The following is a 25,240-nucleotide window of genomic DNA, read 5'->3' on the forward strand; positions in this document are numbered from 1 at the left end:
TACATGAAGATTAGGGATTATACCTAAGTGGTATGCCAACCACAAGCAAAGCAAAGCAAAGTTCAAATGAACTTAAAGCAACTTAAGTACCTGTGTAAACAACTAAACCAATCAGTACAATACTCAGACAAACAAACAACAATCAATATTAAACAGACAACCCAATATGCAACACATGAGCCATAAACACAAGTGAACCATCACCAAAGCCTACAAAACACACAAATGTTATCCAACAACAACAAATGATCAAGCTCAAATGAAGGAGCAACATCAATCATGGAGATGCATACTTGAACCTGAAATTCACAACTCAAATGTAAGTAACAAACCACTAGGTCAAAGCCTAGGGTCAAAAGTGAATCAAAAATCCAAAACAGAATCTCAAACTCAACATGAATCATCTTTAACCAATCAAGAACAAGTCCTAAAAAGGACCATGTAATAGGCAAGAGAAGTCAATGACCAATTCAAGGCACACATTTGAACATCAAGAATGAAAATTCCCAATCAAAACAGAAATGATTCAAATAATTCTGAAAAAAATCACGAGCATTCAACATATCTAACATGATCATCATACAAAAAATCAGAAGCATTAGAGGTCATTTGGCATGGAAATCAAGTTGCACAAGTTGAACAACCAAATGTGTGACACAAATTGTCACACCATGCAAACACAAGCATAAAACCGAATTGGTACATGAGAAAAATACCAAACCAAGCCTAAAACATCCATCAACATGTCTAGCATCAGCATGTAAAATTTCAAGTCCATTGGATTAAAATCAAGCATTTCACAATGGAAAGAGTAAGGCAAGGTCATAAATGCACATGTGTTCAATCAACCTAGAGCTAATAAAATTCCAGCCATGCACAACTTTCAAACTCATCATCATTAAAAACTAGACATCTAAAGGATAATTTTGCAAAAAATTGGAGATGAATTGATGCATTTTTCAGTTTTATATGATTTTATGAAGTTAACATACCAAAATGAAATTCAAATATGAACATGCATGGCAAAAGAGGAGAGAAACACTAAAAATGAATGAACAATTTGAATATTGCACTCGGCCAGAATCGAAGCATGTAAAAATTCAAATGAAACGCGCGCCAGGTGCCAAAACGACACCGTTTCATGATGAACCCTAGCCTGGGCGCAGAACCGTCACTATTATCCAGAAACTGTCGCAATTATCCAGAAACCGACGCTATCCTATGATCTTCATCTTCTTCATGATGAAGATGATGAATGTTCATCCTCAAATTTCCATAAATTCCAGAAATTGCCAGAAATCAACAAGACGCATACCAAATCAAAGCTTATGCCATGTAGAACACGGATCAACAAACATCTAAGCTTAAAACATCATAACAAGTGAGAATCGTGCATGAACATTTTTGGATGCAAAACTTCAAACGCGCGTAACTCAAGGAATAATGCACCATTTCACACGATTTTTAGCTCAGAATTCTCAGTAAACAAAGATCTACACGGATATACTCATGAATTGAAGAATTATGAAGGTCGAAAATCATACCTCTTGAAGAGCAGGTTCTTGTTTTGCACGTTCCAAGGCTCTAAATGATCCAAAGCTCCTCTATAATACTTGTGGAGATGATTGATGAAGAATTAGAAGCTCAAACACGTGTGAATCCAGCTTAATTTGAAAACTCCATTAACACCTTCAAGCTTCAAACATGGTTGAATCTGACACGAATTCTTCAAAGTGCACGTTGAATCTTACTCAAAACCACTCCATGATCATGAATTATGCAAGGAAATGAGTGTTTGTGTGAAGAATTTGGAAGTTCTTTGTGAGAGAAAATTTTGATCAAAATTCAAGATCTAGATCTGAAAATGTGTGTTGTGATTAACCTCCTCCAATTCTGTTATGATTAGAGTATATATATCCTTTCCTAATCACCTTGCTAATCCATGTTTAGTTTTGTTAAGTGAAATAAGGTGTTTTTGCAAATTTTTTGAAAATGCATGGTGCATGGGCTAATTGCACGTGAACAGTACCATTCGTGTGATCATTTTCACTGAAAATCCTTTTTTAAACTCAATGGCAATGGTAGAAAGTCCATACAATGCACCATTTTTGAATTTTGCAATTTCCCTCCAAAAAAGACATGGATATGCAAGTGATTATGTGATGAGATTTTATGTATTGTGATACATGATTTGGAAATTAGAGGTCAAGAGAAGAATATTGCAAAAAGAACCACTCAATTTGGAGCTTTGGTTCAAAAGTTATGCTCATTTGAAGCTCTATGCACACTTGGCAATGATTTGATCATATCTCCTCAACCATTCATCAGATGCTCATGATCTTAGACTTTTTGGAAATGGGAGAGAGAGATATTCAACTTTCATGTTGGACAAAATTTCATTTGAAGCTTCTTTGATGTTGGAAAGTTGAGTTGAAGTTGGATTAAAAACTTGCCATTTTTGGAAAGTTGAAATTATAGGTCACTTTCCATTTTTGGAAACTTTTGACTTGACTTCAAATTCTTCAACCTTGATCTTTGAAAAGATGAATAAGCATGATTTGAACATGAATGGGATGAAGAAACTCAATTTCCACACTCAAAGCCCACAGTTGACTTTTCAGTTGACTACATTGACCCTTAGATGACCTGAAATTGTCCTGATGAATTTGGGGCCTCAACCACTTGGGAACTTGCTCCAAAATGAACCTATAGCTCAAATAAGCTCAATGAAATAATCACATGATCCATATCCCAATGGAAACTTCATCTCTTGCACACAGGATTTACTTGAACTACCTTGACTGTTGACTGCTTAAGCTGCAAGTAACAAAGGTTAATGGCATATTTTTGTACATTTTGGTTAGTGATAAAAAGAAATGCAGTGACATGCAAATGCAAGCAATGCTTAGTGATCAAGAACCACTCTCAAAGGGATCCCACCCACAGGGAAGGAAGCAAGGTGTCCAATGATCCTTGAGGCAATGCAATGAAATGATATGATGCCATGAGGGATCTTAGGGACAAAATTGGGGTCTTACAAGGGGCAACCACAATCATACCTTGGGAAATTAGAGCAGGCATGTCAATTTTTGTATTACCTGCAATTGGCGTGTCCTCAAGTAAAACAGCCTGATACCCGAAATGCAATGCAATTTGGGTGATCATTCCTCCCACGGATATGCCTCTAGAGTTAGCTCGGCCTACTCTACCCAGGTAGTCTGCTGCAAAGGCAACTACATTGATGGTCTTGGTTTGATCCATGGAGTACATGAAGAATAGCTCTCACTGAGTGGCTACCCCAGTGCTATCGCCTCTTCCGAACAATGTGTAGGCTAAACCTTTTTGGGCGTACCTGAAACAGGGATTCTGGATGCCCGAGGCTTTCGCGCCTTTGGAGGAGTAATCCGTCCTCCCGGTTATGGAGATGCAGAAATCCTTAGGAGAGAACCCGTCTGGGACCGCTCCGGGCCCGTTCAGAGGGAGTTGGAGTATTGTAGCTAATTCCTCAACAGACAATTCATGATAATTGTTAAACAACCGGAAATGTAAGGTGCAGAAATAATACCTAGTGGTGTTAATCCACCGCTTTTCCAGCTGGAACTCCAAAGTGCTGAGGAACTCGAGAGTGATGCGCTCATAGGTCGGCGCCTCCAAACTCATAAACTCGAGCATGCCCAAAACATGGAACATTAGGTCGACCTTAATTTTCAGCCCTAGAGCATTCAAAGTATGCTCACACATATACCTGGTCGGCGTGAGCTTGCGCTTCCGTTGAATTTGGTAACGTCGTTCTTGCTCCGGATTATCAAACACAATATTGTGGGGATTAGAATTTTGGCTCAGGCGTTTCCGGGACTTCGCCATCTCTGTAAGTTGTTGCTTTTCGGTAAGGATTCTTCTCGGGGGCATTTTGGACCTGCAAAAAATAGCAATATTCCGAAATTTTGAGTTAGGAAAATCTGAAACCGTGGTTATGACCGGGACGACGAGGTGAGAAATATTTGTGAAGGGCGTTTGAGCTATAGGTGAGTGGAACTTGGGTGCATGGAGGGTTTTGTGTGGTGAGGTGAGTGAGTTTTAATGGAGTTTGTAAGAGAGTGAGAGAAGAAGATGAAAAATGATGAGAGAGAGTAATGATATGTGTGGTAAAAATCTGATAATGATGAGTGATAGGGGAAAACGTGTGGTTAAGAGTGGATTAAGTGGGTGGGCCCCACGAAAAATCCAAAATTTCAAAAAAAAATCAAAAAATCTACATGCCTGACACGACCCATGTCAGCTGACACGGGTGGCCGTGTCAGGCTACTTTTTTTTACCATATTCCACAAAATCTTTTACAGTGATCCTGACACGGGTCGTGTCAGCTGACACAGCCGACTGTGTCAGGCTACTATTTTACCAGACCCAAAACCATTTTTCCTTCAGTGCTCCTGACATTGCCTGTGTCAGCTGACACGGATGGTCATGTCAGGCCACTGTTTTTAAACATCCTTCATACATTTTCCCTCTCCTGACACGGCCCGTGTCAGCTGACACGGGTGGCCGTGTCAGGCTGTCCTTTTGGCCGTTTTTTGGTTTTCTTGTCAGGTCAACCGCTGGTTCCTCTGGCTCCTCCTTGTAGAACTCCTGTATACCTACAGACACACACAAATGCTTAGAAATAAAAAGCGTGGGTTGCCTCCTACGAAGCGCTTCGTTTAACGTCGCATGGCTCGACGGTTCATTCCCCTTGTTATGGGGGGTATTTCAGGTTCAAAACCTTGTTGCACCTCTTATCCACAACTAGGACGTTGTCTCTTTTCTCAGTGTGGACTCCTTTGTGCCACGATTCCTTTTTAACCTTCCTCTTGATGTTTGGAATAGAGATGTGAATCTTTCCGTTTAGGGTGGCTACTGGAAGTGATGAGATTCTAATAGCATTCAATGTCCTGATTAAGCCTACTTGATACGAAGATTCTGTATCTTCCTCCAGCTCCTGGTCTTCAATAGCATTCAATGTTATTTCCTTGTCGTGAACTTTCAAGGTTAACGTGCACTGATCCATGTCGAGCTTGCATCGACTCGTCTACATGAAAGGTCGACCCAGAATGATGGGTGCCTCATTATCTTCAGGTATGTCTAGGATTACAAAATCAACTGGAAAATTCAAGTCCGCTATTGTTACCAACACATCTTCAGCTATACCATATGCATCTTTTCTTGAGTGATCCACAAACTTCAGAATGGTCTTTATATCACTGATATTTTTAATACCCAGCCTGTGATAGATCGATAATGGCATCAGATTCACACTAGCTCCAGAATCTATTAGTACCTTTTTGAAGGTTCTTTCTTTGATTGTGCACGGTACTGTGACAGTTCCCGGATCCTTTTGTTTGTTAGGAATGTTCTTCCCCAGTGAGTTTGCATTATACTGTTCCTTCTAGGATACATGTTCTTCAGTGGTTGGTTTCTTTTCAGCCATTACCTCTTCCATGAATTTCTTGTACATGGGCATCCTTTCAAGTGCTTCAAACAAAGCCATATGACACTCAACCCTTTTAAACATTGTCATGAATTTCTCCAAGTCTGACTCATTAGGTTCCTTCTTTGTTATTCTCTGAGGGTAGGGCAATTTAATCACCGGTTTAGTTCCTTTTGCAGTTTCTTCTTTAGTCGGCTCACTCGGTGATATAATTTTTTTCTTTTTAGAAGCCTTTTTCTCTGTCGCCATGACAGTATTAAAATTCTCCTGACCTCTCAGATTTTGAACTATTTCACTTGGTAAGGAACCTGGTGTTCGAGAACTTGCCAGTTGTTGTGCTATCTGCCCCAGCTGAACTTCAAGATTCTTTAGGGATGCGGTGGTGTTTTTCTGATTGTTTCCAGTCTCTTATTCAAATTGCTTATTTTGAGCTGCCATGTTTTCAATGGCAATCTCCCAGTCTGCTTTCCTTGGAGCTTGCTGTTGTTGATATTGAGTCTGATATTGACCTTGGCCCTGTTGTGGAACATTCCCTTTTTGATCTTTCCAGGAGAAGTTTGGATGATTCTTCCACCCTGGATTGTAAGTGTTAGAATAGGGATTATTCTGCTTCAAGAATTTGATCTCTTCAATTTGTTGGGGAGTCGCAAAGCAATAGACTGTGTGATGAGGTCCATTACAGATTTCACACGTGCTCGCTTGAGCTGGCTGAACTTGTGCTATCTGTTGAGTACCTATATTCATAGCTTTCAGCTTTTTGTCTACTTCGGCAACAACAGTGTCTTCTAGACGGATTTTATTTGTCTCTAATTTTAGGTCAATTACCCCGTCTGACTTACTGGTACACCTGTCATATAGCTCTAGATGCTCATTCACAACTATTGCCTCAATAATCCTCTTGATACCAGTGGCTGTTGAGAAATTTGTTGAGCCACCGGCTGCTGTATCAATCAACTATTTTGTCTTTATTTTTAGCCTATTAACGAACATCTGCATTTGTTCTGTCTGATCCATATTATGAGTGGGACACACGACTAAGATCCTTTTGAATCTTTTGTAAGTATCTCCCAATGATTCACCATCCTTCTGTTTGAAATTCAGAATTTCATACCTTTTTCTCAGGAATACTGATGCTGGAAAATACTCATTTAAGAATGCAGTTTCCGTCTCCTCCCAGGAAGTGATACTACCAGCAGGGAGAGAATAGAACCATTCTTCCGTGTCTTCAGCTAAAGTGAACAGGAACATTCTTAATTTTTTTGCTTCATCAGTGTGACCATCAATTTTTAGGGTGGTGCTCATGGTCAGAAATCTTTGCAGGTGTTTGTTGGCATCTTCATTAACCTTTCCGGTGAAAGGTTTTCTTTCCAATTGATTGATCGTGCTAGGATGCAGTTCAAAATTTGTCACATTCACCGGTTGGTTAACAATGGTTAGTCGACCACCCGGTGCGTTTGCACCTCCATAGTCACCTAGGAGTCTTTCCGGAGGTGGAGGAGGTGGAATTGGAGGAACTTCAGCCATTGGTTCCTTGACTTCTGGTTGATCCGAGGTACTTTCTTCTGAAGAATCCACTCTTTATTCTCTGCGTCTTCTGTGAAGGGTTCTCTCGATCTCTGCGTCAAAAAGAATTTCAGCTGAGGGTTTTCCTCGCATACACAAATTAGTAAATTATAAATGACAGGAAAATAATTTTATTGCAGAGCAACAAAATTTTAATTGAAATAAAATTAAACTCTATATTTTTGGCAGTCCTCGACAACGGCGTCAAAAACTTGATCGGAAAAATAGCAAGTGTACTATATTGTCTTTTATAGTAATAATGGGGAAATTCCCCGAATGTCGGTCTCAAGGACTGCACGTTAGTATTGAGTTTAAATTATCATTCAATTAAACAAAAAGTATTAATTTGGTTTTTGAGTGCAAAAATATAATAATAAAAGGAAAGGTAAAGAAATATGAAAATAAGGGTTTATAGAGAAAAAGGAACAATACCAGGAAAGGTGTATGATTTATCCCTGTAACAACTCTGAGTTACTATTGAATCAACAAATATCAATTACTACCAGTTCTCAAGGGTATTTTCTCCCAAGTCCTAATTCCTATGTCCATAGCCAATTAGGATGAAGTTAAGCTGTATAATATCAAGAATGCTCTGGTTCATACAGGGTATCCCTAGTCTTATGTGATATCTACTGCAGAGTAACCTTATGAAAACCTTATCAATGGCGGTCCAGCCTAATTGATAACCACAGATCAATCTCGATTGATCTGAAAGAGAAAGCAATAAACACATCAAAAGGTTACCGTAAACAAAATATTACAAATGCAAATGTAAACTCAAATTCATTACAATTCTAAATCAGGGACACCCTCTAGCATTGGGGGGTTTAGCTACTCATATTGTTTAAAACAAATTCAAGATAAAAATTACACATTACAAGTAATTGGATGACTTTGATCTTCAATCGCTCCCGCTCATGAATCTCTTCAGCTCTCCAAATGCCTTGATCTTTGTAATACTTGATTGCTTCACAATACTGTGGTTTGCTGTATTCCAAGATGATTTTTCCTTTGGCAGAAGACCTCTTTTTATAGTGAAAGTTCCCAGCAGCAGTTGGACAGGTCCAAAGATGTCTCCAAAAGGCATGCAGAATGAAAAGCCCGAGAAAACTGGAAATTTTGGGCTTGGGCTGACACGGGTGGCCGTGTCAGCCTACTGTTTCTCCTGACACGCCCATGGCATGGCTAATACGGTTGGAGCTTCTGCCTGACACGGCCCGTGTTAGGTGACACGGATGGCCGTGTCAGGCTACTGTTTTCCTTCCTTGGCTTCCATTGCCCTGACACGGCCCGTGTTAGGTGACACGGATGGCCGTGTCAGGCCTCCTGTACCGGGGTTTTCTGGCTCCTTTGCGTGTCGGAATCTCGCACTGTCTTCTTCTGAGTTCTCCGATTCTTCTACTTGGATCTGTCGGACATAAACACAACTATCCCACGCATAAAATCAAGATAATAAAAGGTAAAACATAACAAAGATTAAAAATGCGTAAATAAAATAACGGAAGTAAAATTAACTTGAAATGTACCATAAATGCTTGCATAGTGTCTCAAATGTCTCTGTTTTGCGTCAGATCAGTAATGAAAACTCAATATAAATTGTGACTGATCACGCCTCCTCTTCCAACTTACACATGGGCGTCAATTGGATTGGCAACACCATGTGCTGTTGCCAATCCAATTGGCACCCCCACTTAAAATTTAAGGATAGACGCAAATTGGAATGACGCCTATGCCTTATGTATTTTTTGTTTGAAACTGGTGTAGATTGGAAATTTTTTTTGAAAAATGGGTTATTTTGATTTTTTTTAAAATATGAGGTATTTGAGTAAAAATTTCTTTTAAATAATGTAGTGTCTTTCCTTAAATTAAATCAAGATATATTAAGTAATTTTCACCTCAACATGATATGGCAGTATATATAATATATTATTTTCTAATATAATAAATTGTTAGTGAAGAATTGTTCTATAACGAGTTTCATAATATTTTTTTATTATATTTTTTTTAATATGTATAAAATTTTTAAAAAGTTTATATTAAAAACAAAAGGGAATATAGTATATAATTAAAATATAATAGATTGTTTATATCAGTAAGAGTATAATTGATTAATATGGTGTAAAAATATTATAAAATATATGTAAAACAGTATAATGTTTAAATATAATTTTAATTATACGTAAAATTATTGAAAAAAACCCAAATTTCACATTATCTAAAGATAAAAACCATAAATAATTTATATAAAGTGATACCCTTCACTTTACAATTCGATTTAAAGTCGGTTTCGAAAGGACCGGTTAGAGTAAAATTCTAATTCTATAAAAAATTATAAAATAACAATGTATATTAATTAATTATTTTTTAATATTATTTACATTACCCTCACGATAAAATATTTCTTGCTCCGTTCATATATATATATATATATATATATATATATATATATATATATATATATATTATTTATTTATTTTAAAAGCTAAATACAACACTAATTAATGGTTTTTTTCTCAATAATACCTCTAGAATCTATTGCAGAAAAATAAAATAAAAATGAAAATTAATATAAAAAATTTCTATTAAAAAAATTAATTTAATTAATATATACAAATAAGTGAATAATCATAAAATAACAAATAAAAAATAAATATATATTTGATTACAACTGTGAACTACTGTACCTCGTAATAATATCGTTTTGTTTTTAATAATATGCATGATTAAAAAATTAAAGATGATGGTCTAATCTAACTTTCGGCACAATTAATGGCCACCATAATCTTATGAATGATCATAAAGTACTATAGATGCACTCAAATAATTGATTATAGCCAAAATTAAATAAAGTTAATTTCCATTCTGCCTGCCAAAATAAAGAAATAATCGCTTTCATTCAAACAGTCAGATACCGACTGAAATTATAGAAAGATGGAAAAAAAATTATTCGTTAGAATTGATAAAAACCCATAACTTAGTTGATTATTTCATATATATATATATATATATATATATATATATATATATATATATATATATATATATATATATATATATATATATATAAAAGAGGTAATGATATTTTTATTAAATTATCATTATCATATATCAGAAATTATTAAAATAATATTCTCTCTATCCTATAATAATGGATTCAATTGACCGTTTCACATATATTAAAAAAATAAAAAAAATAAAAAAATAATATTTTTATTAAAATACCTTTATTATTTATTGAAAATAATAAAAGTATTATATATTGTGGGACAGAAGGCTTAATACTTTCATCATTTTTAATATATGATAAAATTATTTTAATAAAAATATTATTTTTTCTTTTTTTCTAATATATATGAAATTATCAACTAAATTACTTTTTATAAAAATTAATTAAATAATAAAATTGAATTTTTTTTATTGGAAATTGAAATAAATTATTTATTTTGAAATAATCAATTACATTAGATTATTTGTGTCATATATTTTTTTTAGAACAAGACAATACAAAGTTATATTGTTTGCTCACTAATCTTTTCTATTCTTTTATTTAATAACAGTAAATTTAACTTTTGTTGTTAATTGAAAAAATATTGTAACTAATTGCGTCAATCGGTGAAATGTCAATTGCAAGCAATCGTTGACTGAAATGTCATTTCCCATCTCACAAAGTACCAACCAATCATGTGACAATAGAAAGTTGAGAGTTGAGACAAAACTCTTGCTCTTATTTCTATATATTTTAATAAATCTCATTTAACTTTTTAATTGTACTACTCCCTTCTTCATACCATAAATGACTAATTCATCATTTTATATATATTAAAAAAATAAAATAAATAAAAGAGAATAAATATTATTTTTATTAAACTACTTCTTATTGAATATTAAGAATGATAAAAATAATATTACTTAAATAATAAAATAAAAAAAATATATTAAAAATTAAATTAAATTATTTATTTAAAGATATTTTATTTTATTTTAAATAAATCATTTATAGAAAGGAGGAAGTAAGGAAATACTCTAGATATGGTACATTTTATTTTATTCAACATATAATAGTATTATAAAAATTTAAATAAACTACTGATTATTAGAGTAAAATAGAGTATATCGAGTCATATTTTACTTAAATAAAAGATATCCATAATCTATTAAATATCAAATGCTTTAGTTTAAAAATATATCCTCTATTAGGATTTTCTAAGTAGAACAATTGGCAAAATTAATATTCTAAAAAGTTAAAAAAATTGATAACATTAATGGTTGAAAACACAAAAAAAAAGTCTACATAAGTGGTAGCATGTCAATAAAAAAACAAAAAGAAAAAAGTATAATTCACAAATATATAAAAGTATATATAAATTTTTTTAAATATAAATTTTAAACAAATAAAATAAAATAAAAATTATATTTGTTAAGCCATTTCAATTGAATAGTTATTCATTGATAACATATTCAAAATAGTGGTTTGAATTTGCGATATTCCAGCCCGTGGCATAATCAAGAGTGTATAATTTTTTTATTGAAATATTATTTCATTTCCTTCATAATATATTATTTATATTATAATAATCTATTTCAAGAATACAAACTTTTATAATATAATTTTATTATTTAATGAATTAAAAAATTCAATTTTATTATATTAGTGATTAAGGAGTATATTTAACTATTTTAAACCATAATCTATTTATTTATAATGATTGAAAAATGCATTTAAGCACACTTAGCAATATCTAATATATTTATATTAATTGTTTTAGATTTTTGTTTGAATAATTATTCTAAAACTAAAAAAGTTAAATTGTTACCTAATATAACATATATTAAATTAGCAAAAAAAAATTGGACCATACATGCGAGTTCCTCCGCAGAATGTTGGTGCTTTGCGAGAAATTATATAATAAAAAAGTGATATATAATTTGTCTGATCACCATTATAAACAATAATAAAAATTTTAAATTTATTAAATAAGAGATATATCTAATATATAATAAAGATTGAATACATAATTCATTTTTTTTTTAAATTTATTATTTATAATCGTGACTAAAATATATATGATGAAGGATTAGAATCCATGACATCAAATCTATTCATGGTATGTTATACATATATATATATATATATATATATATATATATATATATATATATATATATTAATTAAAATAAAATAGATATTTTATCGATAGTGGTCCGTGAGAAAAAGAGAAATTTTAACATTTGCAAATAAGAATTTTGTGTCTTAAATAAAGATAATTGTTAATTAAAATAAAATAGATATTTTGTTGATAGTGGCGCATGAGAAAAAGAGAAATTTTGACATATGAAAATAAGAATGTTATACCTCAAATAAAGATAATCATTAATTAAAATAAAATAGATATTTTATTGATAGTGACCCATAAAAAAAAGAAATTTAGACATTTAAAAAGAAGAATTCCGTGTCTCAAATAAAGATAATTGTTAATTAAAATAAAATAACTATTTTAGTAATAGTGATATGTGAAAAAAAGGAAATTTTGATATTTAAAAATAAAAATTTTGTATTTAAAATATTGAAAATTATTATAAGATACAACATATATTTTTTGATAGGGATCTATTAGATGGAAAATTAATTATATGTATGGCTATTAAGTATTATCTAATTTCATAAAATAGATTGTTAATTTTATTAAAATTTTAAAATAAATAAATTAATATTTTTAAAAATAATAAATAATTAAAATTAATTAAATTTATCTTACAAACAAAATTAAATATCAACATTGTATACATTCATACACCAATAAATATTTATATGATATTCATATTATAATTAAATATTTTAATATATTAAAAATAATTAGGAGAAGATAAATAATTATATAGAAAAGATAAAATAATAAAATGAAAAGAAAAAGAAGAATGATGATGAATGAAAGAGTGAGAAGCTGACAAAAAATAAAAGTTAAAAAATTATCAAATAGGAATTTGACACTTTATAGCATTTGATTGAAATAAATAAATAGAGGTTCAATTTTTATTATTTTAATATTTTGCAAGTATAAAAAAATTCAAAGTAAAGAGTATTATTGATAATTTAAATAGATAGATAGTTGATGAAATATAAATGTATAAAATAATATTAATTATCAATAAATTCAATACAACAACTTTATTAAGGTAGTCCTATATATATTTAAGATACAAATACATTAACTAATAGAGAAATGTCTTATTATAATTGTGGACAATTAAGTCCACCTTCCTATCCCACCTCTTTGGCCAAATAATTCTTTTGTTTCCTATACACAAGATGTGGTCCAAAATTAGGCTAGATTGAAAAAAATAGTAGGACATGGCAATTTGTCCTTAAGCTTTTGTTTTTTACCCTATTGCAACTTGCAACCCCATTATATAATTGATTTCTAGCCTTTTTGAAAAGTTTTCATTGATATGTGAGTGTAAACTAAAGTTTTGGTGACAAATGAATTTGTTTAAAAGAAGATGAACACACTATCATATAGGTTAAAGGTCATTTTTATTGGGAACCAACATTGCCATTTGATATGTTCATCAAAAGTTTAAAAAATGGATGTATCCATCCTAGGAGAGGGGTGCCAATTTTTAGCTTTGTTCAAACTCTATCATCATTTGCTTTTATTTTAAACTTTATTTTCTTACTTCTAAGTACATGTTTTTTTTAATCTATCAAGTACTATTAACTTTGGTGAAACATCTACCTAGACTACAGCACAAGTTTTGACTTTGTTTCAATATAAAATTGTCTATAAACTATGTTGCCCTCTACATCAATCCAAATAGTAAGAATCATAGATTTAAGAGAAAGCAAAGAATTTTCAAACCTTTACCATCACCTAAGGGCACACTCTCACTCTATCTTGTGACACAAAACCCCACCTAAAGACACCAACCCTACAAATATATTACTATTAAAATCTCAAAACTAAATATATTATTATTATTATTTATTTATTATTATTATTCTCTGCAAAATTTCAATCTCATTCTTTCTTCTTCAACTAACCATGTCTTCTTCTTCTGTCACACAAACAAAAACAGAACAACAACATAGGATGAAATCGAGAAAACCCAGAAACCAAATCAAAAACCACCACAAACCCATTTCACAAATGGATCAACAAACCCAAACCACTCGTTGCAACTCCACAATTTCATCTCTTCTTCTCTCCACATTCTCCAATGAAACCGCTGTTTCTCAGCAACCCACCACCAGCAAAAAGATTAACTTTTTATCTGCGGCAGCTACTTTCAGAGGCTTAGGATGTACTGCCGGTGCTTCTCAGCAGGTGTCGGTGCCGGCGGTGATTCGTGCTTCTGCAGATTGGACTCATCAAGGGAAGAAAACCAGAAAAAAGAAGCATAAGGGGAATACTGCAGGAGGGAGTAGCAAAAATAGTAGTAATGAAGGTTCTTCTTCTACCTGTGTTGATTTTCAAGATGTTTGGTGTGGACCTGGAATTGATGCTGCTGCTTCTGTTGATTGTGTTGTTTCAAAGAAGAATGTCTCTTCAAGGGCTAAGATTGATTTGGAAAAGATAACTCACCGAGAGGTAATTACTATTTTCTGTTTTTTGTTCTTCTATGGACATTGGTTAGGTTGCATTTATGATGTTTCTCTTTGTTTTTGCCAAAATGATCTTTTGCATTACTTAATTGTGTTGTGATTTAGATAGATACACCCATGATTTTAAATAAGGTGTTGCGACACTGATTGCAGTAGTTGCAGTGTGAATTAACCATAATTTTTTTTTTATCATAAAAACAGTGAATAATAGTTTTGTCGCGGTCGAGGTTATTTAGAACCTTGGATACATTTTTGTGGTTAGTTTGGATTTTTGTTTGATTTGTGCTTGCTTCCATATGTTTAACTTGTTCGTCATTTTGGTTTCAAATTCCTTAACATGACCTGCTTCATCATAATGACTATATTGGCAGCCTTCATCTTCATTCCGGAGGCGTACTACTGTCTACCCAGATACTGATCCTGACATTTTCACGGCATGCTCTTTTGGAACTGCAACATACCCTCGCCATATCCGCGATCTCTCTTCTGATGATTTATCTGAGGTTCGTGGTCTTGTGTATTCTTTCATTATGAATCTGATTAGTAAAACCTAAGCAAAATGATAACTTGATAATCACTGCAAGTTACTTGAATAGAATATAGCAAATCATGCTCTTAACTTGATAAAATCAATGTCTACTAAAAGTATGAACATGTGATGGTTTTGATATGTAATTTGGAACTTCAGATTCTTGATTGCAATTGTTATGTTAAGGTGCATGATTTTTTTAAGTAGGAAAAAATGGAGAAAGTTTTTTCCTTGTATGGTAGTCTGTAGACGGTGTCGAGTAAGTCAATCTGATGATATTCTTGGACAAAATCGTGATATAACCAATTAAGTCTTTGTGCGTATTTTGATTATTGTTGGAACTTTGAAGATAATGTTGCTTCAAGGAAGAATACTAATGGGAGGACGATACAATTCGCGCGACCTTTTTAGAGATTTGAGACTAGATGTTGATAACATGTCATATGAGGTCAGATCTTTCTCCAATAATCAATTCTATTATTTTCTCAGTTTTATGTTTCTCTAAGTTCTTAGTTTGTGTCTGATAGCAATTGCTTGAGCTTGGTGAGAGAATTGGTCATGTTAGTACTGGACTTAAACAAGATGAGATGGAACCTCATATAAGGAAGACTAAACTTCGATTTTACGAGGATGAATCAAAGCATCAAGTAGACAAAAAATGCAGCATTTGTCAGGTATCTAGTTCGCAAAATTTTATTTTGGATTGAATATATTTTTATCCCCGTAAATGTACAACGTTTTAGTCGTGATCGTCTTATATTTTCGGTTGCTCTGTGTATGTTAGCCACGGTTTAACTGTGAAAAAACAAATAGGGCCCAACTCTTGTAAGATTTAACTTTGACGAACATTGTATGAGGTTCTATTTAACTACGGTTTAACTGTATCAAATTTTGAGCCCTGAACAGGAGTAGTCTGTGAGTCTGTCTTGCACGCTCTCAAAGACGGTCCTAATTTTCGTTTTAATTCATGTAAATAAAATTCTCGGTTTTGGTTTTTTTGTACAGGAGGAGTTTGAAGCAGATGATGAGGTTGGGAGGCTGAAGTGTGATCATTTGTATCACTTTGAATGTATACAAAAATGGGTTGCACACAAAAATTTCTGTCCTGTGTGTAAGGAGCAGGTTGCAGCTAGACATTGAGTGAAAAGATCTTGATGTTTCACTAAGACAATAGATGTATAATTTTTCAGATGTTTACTTAATTATGAATTGTCATTTTTTGAAAACAAAACGAGGATCAAATCTTATCCCATTAACGGGATCGTCTATATGATTCAACTTTTGTCATAATGTTCTATCTAGAATCATGTTTTTGTCCAAATTCTTAATTTCGAAATATTTTTTAATATTTTCTCTTATAGTTTTTTTAGGTCTTCATCTATATTTAGTAATTTGACTCTTTTTCATTTGATCTACTCTCTTACCAAAAAATATACAGATCTTTTCTCTAAATGCCCAAACCATCGAAGTCTATCTTCAACCATAATTTTTACTATAGGGGTTACCATAACACTCTCTCTAATACTCTTCTAATATTGTTATTTCTAATCATATGTCTAGTTTTACTACATATCCAACACAACATCCTCATCTATACTACACTTATTTTATCAACCAACACAACATTTTTCTCCATATAATATTACAGATCTTACTGCAGTTCGATAAAATTTCCCTTCAATTTGAGCGATACATTTTTGTCTCATAAAATCCATGACGCCCTCCTCCATTCAACCATCTAACTTGAATTCGATGGTTTATATCTCTTTTTGTTTCCCCGTCTTTTGTATTATAGACACAAGATATTTAAACGGTGATTGTGAGATGATATAATCTCCAACTTTCACCTCTAGGTTAGAAATGCTTATCCTTTTGTTGAATTTACATTCTATATATTTCGTTTTACTTCTACTTAAATGAAATTCATGTGTTTCTAAAGCTCGTCTCCAAGTCTCTAACCTCTCTTTTGAATCATCCTTCAACACTTCAAGTATGAGTATATCATCTGCAAAAAACATGCATCTCGATACTACCTCTTAGATGTTCTTCGTGAGTACATCTAAAATTAAAGTAAAAAAATAAGGCTTAGGGTTGAACCTTTATGCAAACCTATTGAAATGAGAAAATCATCCGTTTCTCTACCATGTGTCCGCACACTAATCGATACCCTTCATACATATCCCGGATAGTTTGAATATATGCAATTGTAACCCCTTTCTTCTCTAGGACTTTCCATAAAATCTCTCTATGCATTTTGTCACACGCCTTCTCCGAGTCTATAAAAATTAAGTGCAGTTTTGTTGGTCCATTTGATACTGCTACATCACTCGTTGGAGTAGATAGATCGCTTTAATGATCGACCTTTTAAACATTAAACCAAATTGATTCCGAGTGACTTGGATCTTTTTTCTTAAAAAATACACTAAATAAAATCAAAAGTAACCATCAAAACTAGAGTTTATCTATAAAAAAAACTAAAGGACTAAAATTTAATGATTTTCCACAATTTCAAAACTTTAATTTATAAGGTTTTTTTCAAAATGTTTCAACGGAAAATTCTCTGATATATATTTTTTATATTCTTTGTTATTTCAATATTTTTTGAATCAAACGACGGTACTATTCTTCAATATTTTTTGAATTAAACGACGGTACTATTTTGAGTCAACCATATTCATTTTGGATTGGCTACCTTGAGATAGCTCGTTACGGACTAAAGCTTCTTGATTGATTGCACAATTATGTTTCTAAAATCATCTCTTTATCGTAGGACTATCCTATAATTTGTTACAGGAGATTTACGCATCAGACACATCCAACGGTCCTCCGCACTTCATGCTAACCATGCAGGTCCACCTCGTGCCACCGTGATCGAGATCAACACCATCATTTCGAGATCATCATTTCTCCAACTGCATCCACTTCTGATTCCTGAACAGAACAATAATGAAATAAATGGGGCGGATTTGGAGGAAGATTTAGGATGGACACTAATGTCCCTATTACTCGATCCTTCACCATTTTGTAATCAGGAAAAACCAAACCCAGTCAAAATGGATTTTCCTCGTCAAACTCGGGGTGAGTCTAGGTTAATTCCCACTTGTATGAGTTATGATGCCATGTCTACTTATCACTTAGATTTTATCCGTATTGGGTCTTTGCCCGATCCAATGAAATAAACTTTTAATTAGACTAATAAGTCAATCAGACTTAAAAAAAAACATATTCGGACCTAAAAAACAAGTCTTTGACAAGATACATGTAAGACTTAGACTTTGAATTTTTTTAATAGTTCAGACTTAAAGTTGACAAAGCCTAATTCGACCCAACCTATTTCACACCTATATGACATCATCACGTTTTTAATGACCAAATAATATATGATGAAGCTAAACTAAGCTAGGAATTTATGGATTTGTTTAAACTTAACTCAAAATGATTTGTTTATGTGTATCCAGAACAACATTATTTTCTCATTTATTTTCTTAAGTCTTCGATGTGGTATCGAGTACAAGTGATACTGTGTTTTGCCACTAAACTGTACTATTGCATTGGCATATGAGGTGAGTTCTCTCTTCTGTTCTATGTACACGCGTGCAACTTTGTTTCATGTAACATTGTTATTCTCATTGTTGCCATGTAACATTATAAAAGCTGAACTGTATTGCAAATTACATCAATCAAATGCTAACTCATTGTTGCCATGAATATTAAGGACACTTTTTTTCTTTCAAACTCATGAGATTTTCCATCAAGGTCTCACAACCATCTTAGAAAAAGTAGAGAGAAATTTTAGTTACACTTGAAGCAATAGCTCTAATCTCCCTTGATCTAATTTTAGTTCAAATAACTTTAAGCTGACTGAACAATGGAATATGATTAAGATGACTTTGGTTTTGATTAAGAAAAGGAAAACGTTTATACAACGCTTTATTCCTTGCATTACTTGAAACATGAAGACTTGAAACCCTAGCATTTTATCTTACAACGGGAGAATGTATAAATATATATGTTACAAATTTTCAATATTTAGTTTGGCTTACGTGTAGAGAGTAAAATAGAAAATGATCCGATAAAAGATTTGTGCGCCAATTTTTGCTTAATTATGTAGCAAGATTCTGTGTTCTTGTTAAATTTTCAAGACATTATTTCTTGTTTTTCCTGTTCTATTTATCTTTGTAGTATCTTGAGACATCTTCTTATTTATCTTAACTTGCAATGCTTACCCAATCACCTTTTCTGACTTCCTTCACTTCATTCTCAACTCATAAGCATTTATATAGGCTTGATGGTTCTCAGGCTTCATTGCAACAAGGTCTATGATTCCTCTATTGCACAATCAGTGTAATCAAATATTTAATTCAAAGTTCTCAAAACCTTCTAAACCTTCACTAGCTCACTAACAATTTCATAACATGCCTTCATTTGATTAATCACCACCACCAATTTGTGAGGAATTTAGCCATCGATTCTTGTTCATTCATTTTGAGCATTTCATTTCCACTGCTTAGTGATTGCATTTTAATCTTCTTGAACTCATTATCTCCACCATAAGCTTTTATAATATTTGTGTTTGACACTTTTAAATTTCTAGCCCCATAGGCAATGAATCTTTTATAAAGAGTTCAGAGGGTCATGCATAACAATAAGATGTCTCTTATGTCTATAGATGTTTTTTTAATTGGTTTTGCCATTTGTACTTGCTAAAAATATAATATGTGACAATCCTTGGTGATTTAGGGCTGCCAAATCTTTTAAGGTGTGTTGTAGGATTGAGAGCTAGCTCACATAGGGGGTGAGAAACTCCGTGTATGTAGTTTCTATATAAGAATATCAAATTGTTCTCTCTCAACTTCAAAGTTGAGATATTTATAGTCCTATAAGGCATGGATCCTATGGCCTTTGGAATAACAACTACTTTTGAAAAAAAACGGAAGCAGATAGTTACTCTCTCGTTATTCATAGGAGTGTGTCCGATCACGCGTTGTGGCCAAATTATGGAGGATATGGGAGACATATCTGAGGACAGGGTGTCTCATCCAAAAAACGGACACACAAACTAGGAAATAGACAACCATGATGCAAATATACCAATACACCATAAAAAACGTTTATGGTGCATCAGAATATTTAAAACATCAATTAAATTAATAATTTGTTTATATATAGTAAATACATCAAACATATTAAATGAAACATTAGTTTAGTTACCGTCAGGATATATCTGGAAAATCTAGTGAAGGTATAAAAAACACAAGAAATGAGGGTTTGAATTGGGTGTTACATGCAAAAGCTTTTTCCAAAACAAGAACACCACTAACAAGTTAGTAGCAAAGAAATAAAAACACAAACATTTTTATCCTGGTTCGCTTGAAACTCAAAGCTACTCCAATCCACCCGCCAAGGTGATTTTGCCTTATACACAAAGACTTAATCCACTATAATCAACAAATTATAATAATCACAACGAATAACCTTCTTTGTCTTCTCAAGGATCCAACTATACCCTAGTCTCCTTAAGGACTCACAAAGAAGAACCTTCTCTGTCTTCTCAAGAATAACCTCATAAAGGAATCAAACAAACAATTTGAATAATATTTTGTGTGTTATAAGATGCTTTTATACAAGCAGATTTTACACAAATGATAAACAAATACTTAAAGAAAAACTGTATAGAAAAATGATAGCTTTTCAAATAAACGTTGTCATGTTTTTGCAGCGCTTCAGTATTCTTCTATATGTGTATGTTTTCTTCAAGTTTTCAAGTCCCACTTATATAGTATAAGGAGAAGATCGTTGGAGGGTAAAATGTGAAAAGCTCATAGAGCGACTATCCACTATTGGATGGTGAAAGGAGTGATACTGCGTACTGTCCTTCGTCCACAAAATCAGTGACATGTGTGATTTATAGTACTATCCTTTCCCATAAAATCAGGTTGTGGAAAGGATATTCGATTTGTATTATGTATTATTTGATCATGTTCTCATTTGATCTTACCTTAAAGTTCATTGAATTCTGATGAAAGTTGATGAAGCATGAAATGAAGAAACATAAAGCGAGATTCAGAAACTTCATAATCTTTGGTCAGAACCTTGACAACGTCAGTAGTCTGGCTTGAGATCTTCAGTATCTTCAGAAGCTTTAGAGTCTTTAGAATCTAGAGCCAGAACCTTGATAACCTCAATCGTCTGGCTTGAGATCTTCAGAATCTTCAGCTACGTAATACAACTTCAGAAGCTTGCCATTCTTCAGAAGCTTGGTGAACAGAGTCACGTCCAGAAGCATGAACTGAGAGAACGTTGTAGCAGCAACATAACATCTCCTTAGAAGCTTCTTAGGAGTGAATCAACATAGAAGTAGAAAAATCAGTGCAACAACAACTTTGAACATCTTGTAGAACTTCTTATGAATGATGAAGAAGCAGAATCGGAACTCATTATCATACCCTAATTTTTAACCCTAAGATCCCACACATCATTTGCATCCTTGCTACACAAACAAGATCACCTCTTGGTCTTCTCCCTCTCATCTTTGGGGTTTCCTTGTGCGAGATCACCAAACACTTTTTTGTTAGTGTTTTACTCTTGTGTTTATATGTTCATTACTCATATAACCACTAATCAAAATAGAAAAAATATGTCGTGTTTCTTTTAATTTTATTGTGCAAGGTAGGGTTTCCCATCAAGAGCATCAAACATGTTTCCTCAACTAGGGTTTGTTTTGACTCCTCAGCAAAATATGGTCAACCATTGATTATCAAAGGGATATATTCCAAGGCATGATCTCTAAGGTTCTAAATCACCTTTCAATCTCATTCTAATCTAGGGTATCTCAAACTTTTATTGCTAACTTCTCAAAGAAAGTCAAGGGCTCATGTGTTTATTTCGATGCCTTCTTCAACAAGTTACCTCAAACTTTGAGTGTTCTAATCAAGATACATTCATTTACACATTATATTAAGTTCATATGATCATCCATGTACCTTGACATGAAAGAAAAGTCTAAGTCACAAGCTTGTCCCAAGTGGTTTGACCCCAAAAGTCAACATTTGAAGTCAAAGTTCCAAGGATCACAACTCCTTCAATTCTCAATATTTTTGAATGTTTATTTTTGCATTTGAATATTCTCATTATCCTCTATAACTTATAATTTTATGATAAGAGCTATTTATGCTTGGAGGATCATCATAAGTTTGGAAACATTATAGGTCATTTGTGGACTTAGTGAAATTTGACCTATTTTCAAGCGAATTTTCCTCAACTTTCAAGGTTCACAACTTCTTCAATTTTCAACATATGAGGTTGATTCTTTTTACACAATATAATTTGTGATGCCCTCTACAAGGTTTATTCAAGGATTAAAGTTAAATTATACTTGGAAGACCATGAAATTCATTGAAACATTAGATGTCTTTTTCAGGCATTTGAGACTTAGATTTTTCTAAGTTACATGACCAGTTTTTCATGCCAACTTCAGCATGCCATAACTTTTTGGTAAAGAATCCAAATGCAACCATTATTGGTATATTTTAATCTTTGTTATGATGTCAACAAATTGCAAAAAGAATGAGACCAAAAAGCCTCATGAGCGAGATGCCCCATTGAGTTGAACATGGTGACTTGGAACTGAAGAAATCACCATTGCCCGAAATTTAAATTTCACTAATCTCAATTTCAAGACAAATTAGCACACGTTTTAGACCTAAACATATTTAACCAAGTCTCAAGATGTTAATTGACCCTTGAAACACATTATTTGGTTGAGTTTTGATGGATTGCAAGTCACACTTTTCTCACTTCATGATTAAATTCGTTTTACACGAATTAAGCTTGACTCCACACGTATTTGGATCCAAAAACATTACTTATAAATAGAGGAAGCTATTGAATTCATTTCTATGCTTTTGAAATCCAAGAAACCCCTACTGCAATATGAAATTTTCCAGAAAAATTCAACTATCGTGTTTTGAATTCCAACTTATTTCAATTCAATTTCTTGATTCTATTAGCATCTTTAGCCTCCTCTGAAGCCTTTGCAACAATTACCAAGCTCTGAGACCTTCTGAATTTCTTTAACCAGATCGAGCTCCATCAACTTCTGACCACCATTTATACTCAAACAAGTTACCATAATGTAGTCCTTCACTCTCTGATGCTTTCCCCTAACTTATCTGGTGTTTATTGATCATGTTCATCATTTAATTTTTTTTTGCGGCTTGCTTGTTTCTGAAAATTCTCTGAAATTCCCCGTGCTCAGTTTAGATAAATGAATTTGGAGCATGAGGTTGAATTCATGATGAGGGGGCGATCACATTTATGGTGACCTCGTGTTCTAAATTTACCAAACGATGAAACTCCGGTGAGGGACCATCGGAGAATACAATAGGAGTTTATCTCAGGTCATTTGAGTTTGAAGGACATGTTGAATAATTGGAATGTTTTGATTGGTCCAATTTGAAGGAAGGTTAACAACTACTACACAAACTATTAGAAAACGTTGAGTACAAACTTTGAGCTAAAGCTTAATCTATTTATTTTCACAAGCTCTTAAGATTTCTTATCTTTGTATATCTTAGAAATCGTAAGTGTTAAGAATCATTATAGTTGTTGTAACACTTCTATACTTATGATTGTGTGTCAAAGTATAGTTGTAATCATTTCTACTAAACTGTTTGTTTAAAGTAGAGGAAGTCTCTTGCAAGGTTGCTTGAGCAGTGAAGTCTCTTATATGTGTGCTTGACTAGTGAAGTCTTTTTCTTATGTGATTGAGCAAAAGTCTCTTGCAAGATTTCTTGAGTAGAGGTCTCTTTCTGTATGATTGAGCAGTTGAAGTCTCTTTCTGGTTTGCTTGAGAAAAGTTGTAATCAGTTTGATTATAGTGAAAATCTCTTGTTGGACAAGGGGACTACACTACTCTCAATTTAGGAGAGGAATCAGGATAAACTCTATGTGTTGATTCATTTATTGCTTCTGAACTTTATTATTATTCTGCTACCATTGACATTCTGCTCATCAAAAGTGAAAAAGATTCTACATACACAATTCAACTTCCCATTCTTGTGTATTTTCCTCACTTTCACTCTATTGATGTCTACCTCTAGAGAAGTTTAAAACTCTAATGTAATTCTAGCATAAGTAGGGTCTTTTAAAGACATACAATAGCTCAAAACCAATTGGTTAAGCATCGTGTAAACATCATTTGTTATGCCTAAGTTTTTAATTGTAGTTTGATAAACATACACTCTTATAATAATTATCCAACAAAAGAGAAGATCATACCTTTCTTATTGGTCGACAGTTAGGAACTCAATCCCGCACGAGTTTGTTTTTGTTTTTCCACATTTTTTCCTTCTCACTCTAGAGGTTTTCTTAGCTTGAGATGTTGCAGGAGATGGATAGTTGATGATTTTTGGTGGTAGTTGGTTTTGGGAAGTTAAAAAGTGGATGATTTTAGTAATAGATGATAAAAAAATTGGTTGATTGTGGGTAGTAGTGGTTGAAGATGAAGAAGCTTTGTTGGTTAAGGTTTTTTTTTAATGTTAGTGGGTTGAAGGAAGATGGAGGATTTTTAATTTATAGAAAGAGTGGAAAGTGAAGATAAGGGGGGAAATATCATATATTCATGTTTATATGGTGGTTTATGGGATGGGGTAAGGTTCGGATGGGATGATATCTAGTAAAAAAAATAGGATTTTGGTGGTGTAGGGTACATTACAATCGTAATGGCCATTACAGTCTGTGACTATAATTCTAACATTCAAATTGTATATATTTTTTAAATAATGCTAAAACATTAGCATTTATATGATCTAGAGCACTCACCTCGTATAAGCCTTCCTTTTAGGGTGCTTTATGTAACACCCAAGGTCGACGAGGGAGGGGAGTGGTCGCATGTGTACAAAGCATGACAATGAACGACTCCTGACAGCTTCTAGATAAAAACTGAATTCACATAGAAATGAGAGAGATTATGAGGTTGTGCATGTATGAGACTCCATAGGATAAAGAAGACTTATAAGGGTTTATTGATACTACCTATACCAATAAGATGCATCTTATTTTCGATACCCTAATAAATAAGAAT

At 33.0% G+C, this 25,240-nt stretch overlaps 1 protein-coding gene across 1 annotated transcript; it reads left to right on the forward strand.

Annotated features, from left to right (window-relative positions):
* The first annotated feature begins 13,479 nt into the window (after positions 1–13,479).
* Positions 13,480–16,446, forward strand: LOC127105299 (uncharacterized). Its single transcript, XM_051042467.1, has 5 exons — positions 13,480–14,613; positions 14,999–15,130; positions 15,506–15,604; positions 15,684–15,830; positions 16,162–16,446. The coding sequence occupies exons 1-5, from the start codon at positions 14,068–14,070 to the stop codon at positions 16,294–16,296; spliced, it is 1,059 nt and encodes a 352-aa protein (XP_050898424.1). The 5' UTR covers positions 13,480–14,067; the 3' UTR covers positions 16,297–16,446.
* The last annotated feature ends 8,794 nt before the right edge of the window (positions 16,447–25,240 follow it).

Source organism: Lathyrus oleraceus, chromosome 7 (assembly GCF_024323335.1).
Source record: "Lathyrus oleraceus cultivar Zhongwan6 chromosome 7, CAAS_Psat_ZW6_1.0, whole genome shotgun sequence".
Taxonomy (NCBI): Eukaryota; Viridiplantae; Streptophyta; class Magnoliopsida; order Fabales; family Fabaceae; genus Lathyrus; species Lathyrus oleraceus.